The following is a 13026-nucleotide window of genomic DNA, read 5'->3' as shown; positions in this document are numbered from 1 at the left end:
AGGTCTTTGTAGCAAATAGAATCTTTACTAAAGAGAATTCAGGTTAAATGCAACATTTCTCTAGCTAGCAAAATTCCTTTTAGAAATTCAACTAGTGTCAGTACACTGTCAATATACCTATGTATTGCCAATATACATTATTGCATGAGCATACTGAACACTGAATATATGCATCATTATTTACAAAATAAGAGAAGTAGGTCTCTGAAGAAGTAAACATCTTAGCTTGTGCTGTTACTTGATTAAGTACTTAATATAGTCTACATAGCTGTTCATATAGTCTATAGGAGATACCAACTGGAATTTCAACCTGCCTTTTATTAGAAGTTTAAATCTTGATAATTGCTTTATAAAAACACAATATTGTATTTGACAGCTTTACTTCTCTCTAGAAATGTGACCCTTCCCATAGGGATAATCACTGATTTTAAAATGTGGTTATGATATGTGATTTTATAAGTTTGACAATATGCTTATAAATTAGTAGCTCTCAATTTTATTATTGATTTTTGGCATCAGTGTTCAAGTAATCCAAGAAGTCTTTTTCCAGAAAACTTATTAATTTTTTCTTTCTATCTTTAGGTGAACACTCATGGTTTTTCCTTTAGTTAGTTAGTTAGGTTAAGCTAGCCATCCTTCCTGTAAAAAATAAAAAAGCCATAAAACCTAAGCTGTAAAGCTATTTTTTTAACAATACTTACATAAGTACTGGCTCATGTCTCAAGTTTGTTTCTTCTCTAGCAGTGTAGGAAGGATCTCCAGATCTCTGAGAACAGGAAAAGTAATTGATATCTCCCTTTCTAACAGTTTCTAGTGCTTATGAAATCTGTAATAACTGAAATAAGATCCAAAGCTATTTAAGTTTCACATGTCCTGGTTTATGGGGGTTAAAAAACATACCTAGGCCTGCCACCACATTTCACTGATCTTTTAATACCTGTCCCTTGCAGAATGTCCTTTGTATCCTTCTTGCTAATGAAGTCCCAACATGACAAGATTTGTCTGTACAGCAAGTGCATCTGGATTCTTAACCATGTCAGCCCAGCCCACCTGCTCCTCACTGTTCACACAGCTGCATTGTCAGTGGTTTCTGGATCTTGCAGTAGCTAGGTATTTCTTACTGGGCAAGTTTCCTCTTGATATTCCCTCTATTGGTCCCAGCCTGCATGCCTTCCTCTGGGAAATGGAAAATATCAGTTTGACTTAGTGATTCTGGTGGTATTTGCCTTCTGACTTTTCAGATTAACACTTTCCTTTTAAACCGAGCTTGAGGTAGTAATCCTTACCAGGTCTTTGTCTTGATTCTCTCACCTATTTTCCATAATTGATGCTTTTGTTTCCAGGCTGGGATTATTTTTCTTTTGGGCTGTGTAACTTGAAAAATGAGTTGCCATGATAAGGCCACCCAACCCAAGGACAATGTGCTATAGGTTGTGATCACTGTTCTTTGGCCACTGATGCTGATTATAGGAGCAAGCCAGACACAAGTTCAGCATCTAGGGCTTCGATTTGCTGGGGATGGTGGTGCAAGTGTGGATTCTTGCAGGCTGGTACGGGTAGCTGGCTCCCAGGCTGGAGGGCTCCTGGCTATGCTGTGGTGACACACTGGTGGCCGCGTTGGCACATCAGTGGCACTAGTCAGAAGCTAATACAAATTGGTTCACTTGCATATTGCTGTCTGGAGTACAAAATGGGAATTGGTTGTTCTGCAGTAGCCCTAACAATGAAGCCAAGACCTGCAAAAACCCTTCTTCAAAATTCCTACGCTACGGAAGGGACCAGGACCCTGACTTCCAGTCAGGCTTTTCATTCTCCACTGCCAACCACCTACAATACTTAGGGAAACTGGCTTGCCAAGTTCAAGTGAATGTCTGCTCACTAAAAATCAGAAAACATTTTCAAATCCTATAATAGGCTGAGGGAAGATCTTACTAAGACAAGTTATAGAAAATAACCTAAGCAATAATCAGTGGTGGGGGAGACAGAGAGTGAAAAGATATTTTCAAAAATAAATTAAGAAAAATACATGAAGGAGCATTGATAGAAATTTTACTTCAAAAACTTTGTGATACTAGGAAGGGAAGGAGATGAAAGAGGTAGGATATGTAGCCAGTTTAAAAATAAACTGGTTGTTAGGAATGCAATAAGACAGCATATTCAACAAACTTCATAGACTTGATGTCTTTAAACTTGATTTATCCCTCAGGTAGAAGACAGTCCTATGTCTTAGGACCAGAGAAATCCTGGTCTCTAACCTTGCTAAAGGATAGGAGTTGGTAGATGTTTTCTGCTTTTAACAGATACGAGTCACGGTAATGCAGTGAATATTTGGTACTCTTCTCAAATCTGCCACTTTACCCTGAAAATTTTCCCTGTTAATGAAATCACAGCATCTGCCATACATGTTGACTGGCCTAAACACCTGCCCCCACTGCCATTTAATTTCTTATGAAAGAAACTATATATACAGAAGATGGGAATGAGACTTTCCATCACTATGATGCTATTTGTTACTCACTATGCATTGTTCTTCTAATCATGGTTTATTTACCATGGCATTGACTATGACAGGTGAATGGGAAAAAGAACTGTAAAAATCACTTCGCTTTCTTGCTGTAACTAAGTGAACTGTCTTGGTGCAGCATCAGCTAGTACCCAGACTATACAGTATCAACTTGAATGTAGTTTAAGCACCTTCTTGTCTTCATAGAACTTTTCTTTCTGTTCAGTGTTCAAAAAAAATGTAAAATTGGATACCAAATGCTACCCAAATACATAGTCAGTACCTGAAATAATTACTTTAATTCTTTAGTTAATGCTTTTTCATATGTAATTTTCTATTAAAGACACAATTTCTTTTTATTTCAAATTCATAGGTATGTGTATATAAAGATTATTATAGTTGTCACTGAAATGGAATGGATACTGATACTTTTAATTTTTTTAAAGTCCTGAATGTAAGGCTTTTCATCCAAATCAATCCTTTTTGTATTGAAGGGAAACTGTTGAATTGACAATCACAAAGAAAATGTTCAAATCTTGAGTGTGTACTGTTAGTCACTTTAATTCAAAGCTTCAATGATAAGAGTTCTTACAGTATTTTTGATCTATCAGTTTCATTATCTTTGTTCATTGTGGTTGCCTCAAAAATTTTTAACTACGGTTTTTAGTGGCTAATTTAAGTCTGGCCCGTTTCTGTGAAAATGCCTAAAAATGACATTTTAAATTATTAAATATTTCTTTTTCATAGCTTGTCATCCCTTGAGAAGCCTGGTGTAGTTATGATGGTTAGCTGATAATGAAAGGTGTACTAACTCAATTTCAATACAACTGTACTATTTAATATGTCTCTTTTATCATATGTTTTACAGAATCTTATTATTTCTTTTTAGAGTAGGACTTGAAATTAGGAACTTTGGTGGTGGTTTGCAGGGAATTCTTGCTTCAGTAGTGAAAGGTACGGAAGTATGGTAGCATTTGGTGATAAAGTTTTCCTGATTCTTAGCATGCTTCCATTTAGGAACTTTGTGTGTTTAGAAATGTTGACTCTTTTCTCAGTACTACCTTGTACCAAGGTAAGTACAGGTAATTCTTGCGGCACCCACTTCTTTTTTTTTGTGACTGTGGGCTCTGGTGTGACAACAGGATGGAGGCAGTCAGAGTTTGTCATCCCATTGCCCTCTTTCTAAGTCCAGTATTGCTTTTTTTCCCCTTGTATGTTGGGATTGGCTGCTTTCAAATACAAAATTTTTTAATCACTGAATTGTATTCAGATGGAGAAAGCTGTGTATCATATTTCTTCAGCCATTTAGCAGCAATTTCATAACAGCAGTGTTTATTCATTAGCTACTGGTCTTCACAAAGTCACGTCAAGGATCCTCCTGTATCTGCAGCATTGTGCACTTGTTATTGTTCCTGGGTATTCTAGGGATTATCACAAAAAGCATTAAAAAATGCATTGCCTGGGATTTCTGCAATAGCATTGATTCTCGTATTTTTAGTCTGCTAGGGGGAGAGAGTGGAAAAGATCAGAATTAGACATAGATTATCTGCCTAATATTATTCTTGTTAGCACAAATAATGCAAAGAACTATTTGAAGAACAAACAGATTATGGAAAAAGAAATTAAAACATCCAGATCCTGAGCATGTGGAAAGCATGATACTGATGTATTTGTGTAACCTTTTCATGAAGAGTGATGCTGAAGTCAAAGAGGGGATTTTGATTTCCTTCATTAAGAGCTTATTAAATGAAGAAATAGGACAGTCGTTGTTTTGCTTCAATAGTTGGGGGTCACAGAGGCGGGCCTGGTCTCCTCAGGATATTAATGCCTGCTTTCAGCTGGGGGAAATGAGCCGTCGCCTGAGTTAGCTGCAGCTTTATGTGCTCGTCACTAGGGATCCCCATATGTCCTGGGATCTGCGGCAGTCGGAAATGGCAGAGCGCGGCAGCGGGAGCGGAGGGCTCTCATTGCTATTCATAACAGGTAGCTCGGCTCAATCTGCCCAGAGCAAGTCTGTTTAATGTTGATCAGCTGTCCATCTGATAAACCGAATTGATACGGACATTTCCTCCAAGGGCTGCCCTGACAATGACAGCAGGAGCATCGGGATGTCTTGTTAGTCTTTTTCTCCGAGCTTGAACATTTATTAACCCTTTGTTAGAGCCGAGCCAAGCGTGATTACAATACTGCGGCTGGGTTGTGCGAGTTTCTCCCTCGCGTCTTTGAAAAGCAGCCTCAACCTTCAGATTTATTGTCTACATGGAGAATGACTGGCTTTTGAATTGGTTTTGTCTGCATGGAGCCAACAATTTGCAAATTATAAAGGCAGCTTTTAAATCAGCTTCTTTTTTTTTGTGCATGGCAAAATACATCGGGAATCTCTATTTATCCTCTCCCTCCATCTCCTCTGCCTTTTGTGTGCTGCCCAGGCCATGTGACCGGCCCATCTCTTCTCTCTTGCTAATTGGCACGGACCACTGCCCTGAACCAGTTGCTGCTGGGGCTGTTCACAGGCCACATATACTTGGGGCAGAAGGTTACTTTAGATTAATATGGTTTGGGGCAGTTGGAGCACGTGTGCACTGTCCAGAGGAAACAGAATTCATTTGCTCAGCACTGTGCTGCGGCAGAATCTAACCTGAGCATGTACCAGCAGGTATCTTTGTATGTAAAGGTATGGATCAGTTTGGTTACTCAATGAATCAGTGCTTGGCCACTTCTGAATAAGCATGGAGAGCATAAGATGCTTTTGTACTATGTTGTAAATAAATAGAACTTTAAGGCCTTTAGTCATCTGTTTAGCTGCAGACATGGATTGCATTTTGCTCATATATGAAATCTCCATGGCAGAAAGGGAACTGCTTGAGTCAGAGAAGATGTGTATGTGTGGGAGTTTTTGTAAGAGTGTGTATGTAGCATTAAAAGGATGCTCCAGTGCATTGCTCTGTTTCCCCCGCCCCTTGGCTCTGCTCAGTTATTTTGTCTGTTCAACACCCCATTGTTGTTCTGAGCTAAGGTGACATCTCTGGGCTTCTTAGTGACAGTCACTTTTGAGGGCTACAGGGATGCATTGTGGGAGGATGGGGGAGGAGAGGGCTACTGACTCCTTTCTTGCATTTTCCAAAAAATTAGAATAGAGAGCAAACCTCTGTGGAATAACCTCTGTGGCAAGCCTCTCATAGGGATTTGTAACCCCTAAACCCAGAATGTATTACACCATGTATTGGACTAAGAAATTATTTGTAAACCGATCCAATAAAATTGGCCCCTTTGCTAGACAGTCACCTTTGCTGTTTCTGACTAAAACCACCAGAGAAATATCATTAGTACATGGTTCTAAAACATTCAGCTGTTTTTCCTCTCCTGCCTGAACCCATCCCCTTTGGTAGTATTGAACTGCAAGGTATTCTGTTATTAATTTAACTCTAATTTGAGCAGTCATTTACTGCAGCATTCTTACATTGTTTGGATTGGCTTGCTCAGGACTCCCCTGCTGATATGTCCTTTGTTTCTTTCCATCGTTGCTTCCTGCTTGGCATTTTCTTCATGTCAGTGTCCCTCAAGCTTCTGGTAGACAAAACAGAAAAAAGAAAGCACCATGAGGACTATATTGATTATTTTGCTTTATTTTGTGAAAGAATTCAAACAAAGGGCAGCATTCCCCCAAGTGGAGCCTGTGGTACCTGTGGTTTGCCTGGAAATACCTAGTGACAGTTTTCTGTGTGTAACACCTCTTGGCTGTGGCTTCTAGAAGTACATAGAAGAGCTACATGATAATTAATAAAATACCTGTTTAGCACATGCAGTTGTTTGGCTTTTTTCACTAAGAATCTCTGTTCTTTTCATAGCATCAAACGTAATTGTGCTTTTTTTTCCTTTCAGTCAGAGAAGTCTGGCTGAGATTACGGAGCTGATCCATACTGCCTTTCTGGTGCATCGTGGCATAGTAAACATTGGTGAGCTCAAGTCCTGCGATGGCCCACTGAAGGATATGCAGTTTGGGAATAAAATGGCTGTTTTGAGTGGAGATTTTCTTCTAGCAAATGCTTGCACAAGCCTTGCACAGTTGCAGAATACCAAGGTAAAAAGAAAAAAAAAATCCTCTAGTGCCAAAGCAAGTAAATATTAACAAGTATTTTGAAAGAGAGGCCCCCTAAAAATCAGCAGTTACATATGTATATGTGGCGCATCATTTAAGAATCAGCATGCTTACTGTTATGGCTGTAAATTTGAGAGGCTGCTGCTGTGAACATGTTTAACAGTCTCCCATAGAATTACTGTGATGATGTCTTTAGTATACGTTCTGAAGCACTGTTGTAATGGATGGGTGGTCAGTTTGGTGGATTTAAGGCATATACAGTGGCATCTTTATGACATGTCAGGCTACAACACCTCTGGTAAACTCACAGCTGAAAACATGCTTGATTTATTATTTTCTTCTACTTTGTGCTTTGTGAAAGATTTTCTGTCTTAGATAATTTGGGGGGCAAAAGGCTTTACTGCTTTGTCTCAGGTGACTTTTTGCTTTTAATATTTTAGGGATGTGGATACACCTGAATGTTGGATTGCCCTACTAATGTGGATGTACTGGCTTCTAAAGGACAGCTGCAATCCAGCTGCTTAGCCCAAACCATTTGAAACTTTACAGGGAGATGTTTTTGCTGAGAAACAGTTTGTGTATATGTATTATCTTAGAAAATGAGACTGATGGAGACATTGAGATCCTCTCTCTAGTTGGTTCTTCTTTTCGCCAGATAGGATCAGCTACACAAAATCACTCTTGACCCACATTTATCTAGCTTGTGCTTAAAACTTCCAGTGGTGGAGAGGGATTCCTGGGCATCCCTGTGCCAGCCTAGTGTAGCACCTAACTGCATGTATTGTTGAAGTGCTAAGTGGAAACAGGAAACAGTACATTTCGCAGAGGTGCTTTTCACACATTTGAAGATTGCTGCCATATTGTAATGTAAAATAAATGTTTGTCATGTGCAATTGTCAATAATCAGCATTGTTGTAATTGTCAGCTTAAGTAGTCTATTTTCTTGGATTCTCATGTAAAATCTCCTTGTGGTAGTTGAGTATTTCTGTGCTCCTTTGATCATGAGTATGACAGTTTGTCTTAGAAGTAGTGTCATTTTCTAGCACAGAGCTGAGATTCCAGAGAAGAGACAGAAAATTAGATGTCAATCTACCGGAATAGTGTGTTAAGCCATTATGGTGCTAACTTGGAGTAAGTATTAGAAAAAAAAGTTTATATAGTGCACGCCATAACCAAAATGGGGTGTAACTGATTTTAGTGATTATTATTAATTTCTATCAGTCCATTTTTTTTAGTACCCTGTAAGTTTCTCAAGACAGACTAAAGGATTTAACCCTACATCAATTTTCTGTTTCAGCATAAGAGGAAACTTTTACAAAATGTAGCAACTATTACTTTGCATTTAGTACATCATTAAGTATTGCAGCAGGAATGTATAATCCCTGAAGACTTGCCAGGAAGCAAGCCTACAGTGAAATGAAGCACAAGTGCAAAGAAATACTTTTCTTTTTTTTTAAAGCAATCATTATACTGCATGTTGGAAAATTCTGCCAAAACATTTTAGCACTTTTTTTCATTTTTCTGACATCTAAATACTTTCATAGCTTCTACATACGATAAGTGGGATGCCATTATGGAAACTGATTGACTTAGTAAATTATTCTTTTTCATACGTCTAACCCTACTAGCAAAGTTAGAAAAATTGAAATACAAGCTATAGAAATCTCTTGACAGGTGCAATGATTTAAACATACTGTATTTATTCTTTTGTAAATGATGAATTTTCAAATCTGGCATCTGTTTTTTAGCAGTGTGAAATAACTGTGACTTTTTTCCTTCATAATGTTTTGTGTTCTTTGATGTAAAAAGTAAAAATCACAGTACTGCTTTTTTTGCTGGCATTTAGCAAATTGGCTAATGAAATGAGCAGCATTTTATCATGCATGGTACTGACCATGGTAGCCATTGCCTCCATAGACATGCACAGCTATTGTGTAGACCAGAATTTAAATTAAAGGGGTTTTTTACATAACTGAACTCACTGCTACCAGGATAATTTTATTGTCTGTTAAATTCTTGTGAGCTTGTGTATGATGCATTTATCTCTCTGCTTCTCTCGGGGCTGACAATTAGATGTGAAATTCTGTAGTCGTAATGAAATGCAGAGCTATTTTATAATTGCCAAGGGTAAAATTAGCAAAGTCAATTATTTTCCCTTAGGCTTTTCCCTGTAGATATTAAAAGGCTGCAAGGTAATTGCCTTAGGTAACACTTTGATTTTTAAATAACATTAAATATAGGAATTGTTGTTGTTAATTCGTAGTAATTTTCTTCTTCTTGCTACTGTTATAGAATATTACTGTAATGATGTTAACAAGAATCCAGGCTCAAGGTTTGTGGTTTTGGGGTTTTCTTTTAAACTAGAGCTCATATCTCTGATTAGTTTGCTATAGTTATGCTAAAAAAGGTTTTGGGGTGGTGTTTTGGGTTTTATGATTTTTGGTTTCTGAGGTACAAGGACTCTAGATTGCTTTAAATGTCAGTTAGAAAGCCTTCTGTAAGGTAAACTCTGCTGTTGTGCTACTACAAAATCATTGCAAATTTTGTTTTTTGAATACATAACAATTCAGAAGAAAACATTCTCATTTTCTGCTTTGTGAAATCATGGCACATTAATTATGAACACAAAATTGGTATCAACTGAGGCTTAAAATATTGAAGGGCAGATGCAAGTGCTACATTTTTGTAATCATGGCAAAGTTATACATCTTTTAAGTTAATAAAAACTGTTGAAAATTAACACTAATTTCTTCAAAAGCCTTTACAGTACAAAGCATTAGATTGGTCAGATCAGATGTGTTAACAATTCTTTTGTACATTCACGTTAACTTTTTGATCACCTTATATAAACTACTTGGATGGTGGCTCTTCTTGGCCTGCTGATTGCTTTGATAAATCATGTTGTTGATAGAAAATTATATGGATAAAACCTTACTTCAGCACTGCATCCTGTAGCAGGTTGTTTATTGCTAATACATGGATTTTAGAACAGAATTGAGCCCAAAGATGAATTGGTTTAGGATCTTTCAGTAGTTGTTATGTCAGCAGTGGAATGGTGAACCTTTGGCAAGTAAGGGCATGCTTGTGTTTTGCTACTTAACTAACGATGGAGTAATGTGTGATGATGTGCTGATTTACTGGATTAGAGTGTGTTTATATGGGATGACAGGGTTATTCTGATAGGTTTTCTCATTTTGACGTTGCAATGCTCTGATACTAGGATTGTGACAAGATATATGTAATATATATGTGGAAGTCATTGTAAACATGTAGGTGTGGAAGTGATGGAAAAGTAAATTATGTTTGCCTAACAAAATAGGGTACCTCCCAGCTATTCTGTGGGATATGTGACCATAAGCAGTTTTAAATAAATGTGCTAATAAATTATTAAGTGTAAAAGAATCTGTTTAATGGATGGTTCTTTGTTGCCTCTAAAGACAATATGTCTTTAACATTTGTTGTCTTGCTTTGCCTAGCCAAGGATGTGGAGATGAAACTGCTGAAAGCAAATCTTTTGAATAGAAGTCCCTCTTTGACTCTGATAGCAAAAAGTGTTTGTTTTGTCTTTGATTTCTGCTTAAGTAACCTCTACTTCCTATAATATATTTAGGCTGGCATTCAGATGCAAACATAGCAAAAGTGAGAAACATTAATTGGCATTTTTGTCACCTGTCACATGGATGTGGGATATGGGTATTTTACCACAAGTGATATGTGGATACTGACCAAGATATTATCAAATAATGTGCTTTTTCAGTGTTTGTAACAGAAGTTGGAAGAAGTCTGTCACAGCATTAAAGCTGGTGCTTCCTTGAGCATCTGAATTGTCAGTTGTCTTACGAAACTATAGAGAAGGTGCTTAAAAGACATAATTAAAACCGAGAGTGATGCGTAGAACTTTAGAAGGCTGAAATGGTGCATTTTAGTGCAATGGCTGGAAAATGATTAAATAATCTGCAAATGCTTTTCCTGTAACTTCAGAAACTGATAAGAGGGCATCCCTTTGTATTTAAAGAAAGAAAACCCACAAACCAGCCAAACAACCAAAACAAAACCACCAAGACCCAACATATACAAGACAAAAAAATAAACCTCCCCAAAAGAAGAAAAAGCCTACCCCAAAATAGTGAAGTATGTGTTATGGTAGTGTTCTCTGTAGTTCTTACTGAAATCTTAAGAATTTACTCAATTTTCCCCACTGTAATTCAGTAAATTCTTTTGAAATTATTAAACTCTTCACAGAGACACTCCAAAATCTACAGCCTGAAAGCTTGGAATTAGATTTAAGAATCTTATCTGTCAATGCAGAGCTCTGCCAGAAGACCACATTGTAGAGCTTTGTTTTATTAAGTATTATTTGTTCATAAATAAACAGTAACACAGATGTAGTACTTACATAGTGGATCAGTTTCCTTATGTTAAGTTTGTGTATTCCTAAAGGCATAAGTGTGTTGTTTATCAAATAAGCCTTGTGTTTACATAAACATCAATAAGTTACTAATTTAAGTCCTCCTATGTCTTCCTGTTGCAACCACCTGAAGGTGCCCTGCACTTCAGATAAGAACTGTTTATCATGAACTATGGTTTCTACTTCTGTATCATCAATTGTGGTCCTATGGGAAAGACTCAGGTTGGACCTTGAGCAACCTTGCTGTACAGTGCAGGATATGGAGAATACCCTCTTTCTGAAATTATGCCAGTTGCTCTTCTGATGTAAATCAACATTTTTGAGCATTGACAAACAAGCCAGGTTAGAATCTACAATTTTAATTTTTGTCATTTGTCATTTTTGTCAATTTTGTCATTTAACAAAGGTGTTACTTGTAGCAGACTTTTTCTTTCCCTGAATGATGTCAAGAGAAGAACATAAACTTTTAAAAAAAAAGAAACCACCATCAAGAATCTGCCAAGAAATGCCCTTTTAAAATAGAAATTAAATGTTAATAGTTGCTAGTGTAAACGCAACCATTAGCAGCTACTGACTTGTAGTAGATTCAAATTACCATCCCTCAGAACAGTGCATTTTGTTTGAGGTAAGTAGAAGGTCCTCCTTCTTAAATGTAGTGGAGATGAATTATTTTCAGGGCAATGAAAGTTATTTTGAAAGAGATTCTTCTTTGTTATCTCTAGTGGAAGATTTTAACCATAAATATCTACTAAGTATGTTTACAGCATATATTATTATTATGTTTTACATAACATAATCAGAGAACTCTAAAACATGAATTTTCCTACTGGGATTCAGTAGCTTTATTGATCAGAGAAGGCAGGATGAAAAAATCATGGAGAAACATTGAGAACCAGAAGTAACATGTTTGCTCCCAATTACAATATTCATACAGAAAACTGAAGCTGGTGATAAAACCATTTTGAATATTTTATATATTTTTAATTGTTTTTAACTCTTTGTCTTTGCTCACATATTGAATTTCTTTTTCTTCCCTAGTATAAGCTGCTGTTGGAGATGAGTATCTTTAAAATTATCAGCTTACAGAGCAGCTGGGTGACAGGAATTTGGTGAGAAGCAGAGATCAGATTGTATCAAATTAGATTAACAAACAGTTTATGAAGTTTGAAAATTATGTTGTCTTCTTGAGGGAAAAAACAGAAGAAAAATAAACCTTCCAATTTTTATGTAAAGAGCTGATTAAAGAGCTTTTCTGAAGCACTTTTTCATGTCTGTCTTGGTGTACCTTCCCCTGAGGCACTGTTTGATGACGATGTACTGGACAAGATAGGGAGTAGGATAGTATCTGTATTGTTGAGTATTTTTGTTTTAATTTAGTATTTTAGAGTGCCACAGGGGCATGTCTCGAAAACAGACACTACTGAAAAATATAGGTAAGTTTAAAGAGCTCTGAACTGATTTATGGAAAAATACACTTAAGAAACACTGCTTTGTCTGGATACTCGTGGGGGAGAAGAAAACCAAGAACGAAGTCCAATGCTTTTGAACCTTTAAACTAATGGGAGATGACACAGGAAAACACAGCTAACATGATTGAATTATTACATAATAAAACTCTTCTTTAGGTAACCCTAAATGAGCAGTTCTATATCTTAAAATATTGAGATACATACTGAATATTGTCATACAACTTAGCATAAACTTTACTGGAGAATGCAAACACACTCAGTACTAAGAAATACATAATAATTGATAATTACGTATTAATCATAATGAAGAAAAGTGTTATGTGTTATAATTATTATATTTAGATGGCACCAAAATGTACTAATTTGCATATCCTTTGAGAGGTAAAATTAGATTTCATTTACTGTAAAGTAAAACATAAAAGAGATGGTAATTGAAACAAACTTTATGTTCATTTAATGAACATGTATTGCTTTTTCTTCCAAATGTTCTCAAACACTGGATTTTTTAATAATATTTATTTACTGAAGTTTTATTGACAATCATGTG

At 36.6% G+C, this 13026-nt stretch overlaps 1 protein-coding gene across 3 annotated transcripts in view; it reads left to right on the top strand.

Annotated features, from left to right (window-relative positions):
- PDSS2 (decaprenyl diphosphate synthase subunit 2) overlaps window positions 1–13026 on the top strand; it is a 111203-nt gene that overhangs the window by 62242 nt on the left and 35935 nt on the right. For all 3 annotated transcript variants that reach the window (XM_085576486.1, XM_021553810.3, XM_021553811.4), the window contains one exon: window positions 6386–6584. In XM_085576486.1, the coding sequence (XP_085432612.1) occupies window positions 6386–6584 (199 nt within the window). The remainder of the gene's footprint in view (window positions 1–6385; window positions 6585–13026) is intronic.

The sequence above is a fragment of the Lonchura striata genome, chromosome 3 (genome assembly GCF_050655825.1).
Source record: "Lonchura striata isolate lonStrDom1 chromosome 3, ASM5065582v1, whole genome shotgun sequence".
In the NCBI taxonomy this organism is placed as follows: Eukaryota; Metazoa; Chordata; class Aves; order Passeriformes; family Estrildidae; genus Lonchura; species Lonchura striata.
This window is presented reverse-complemented; position numbering and strand designations above follow the sequence as displayed.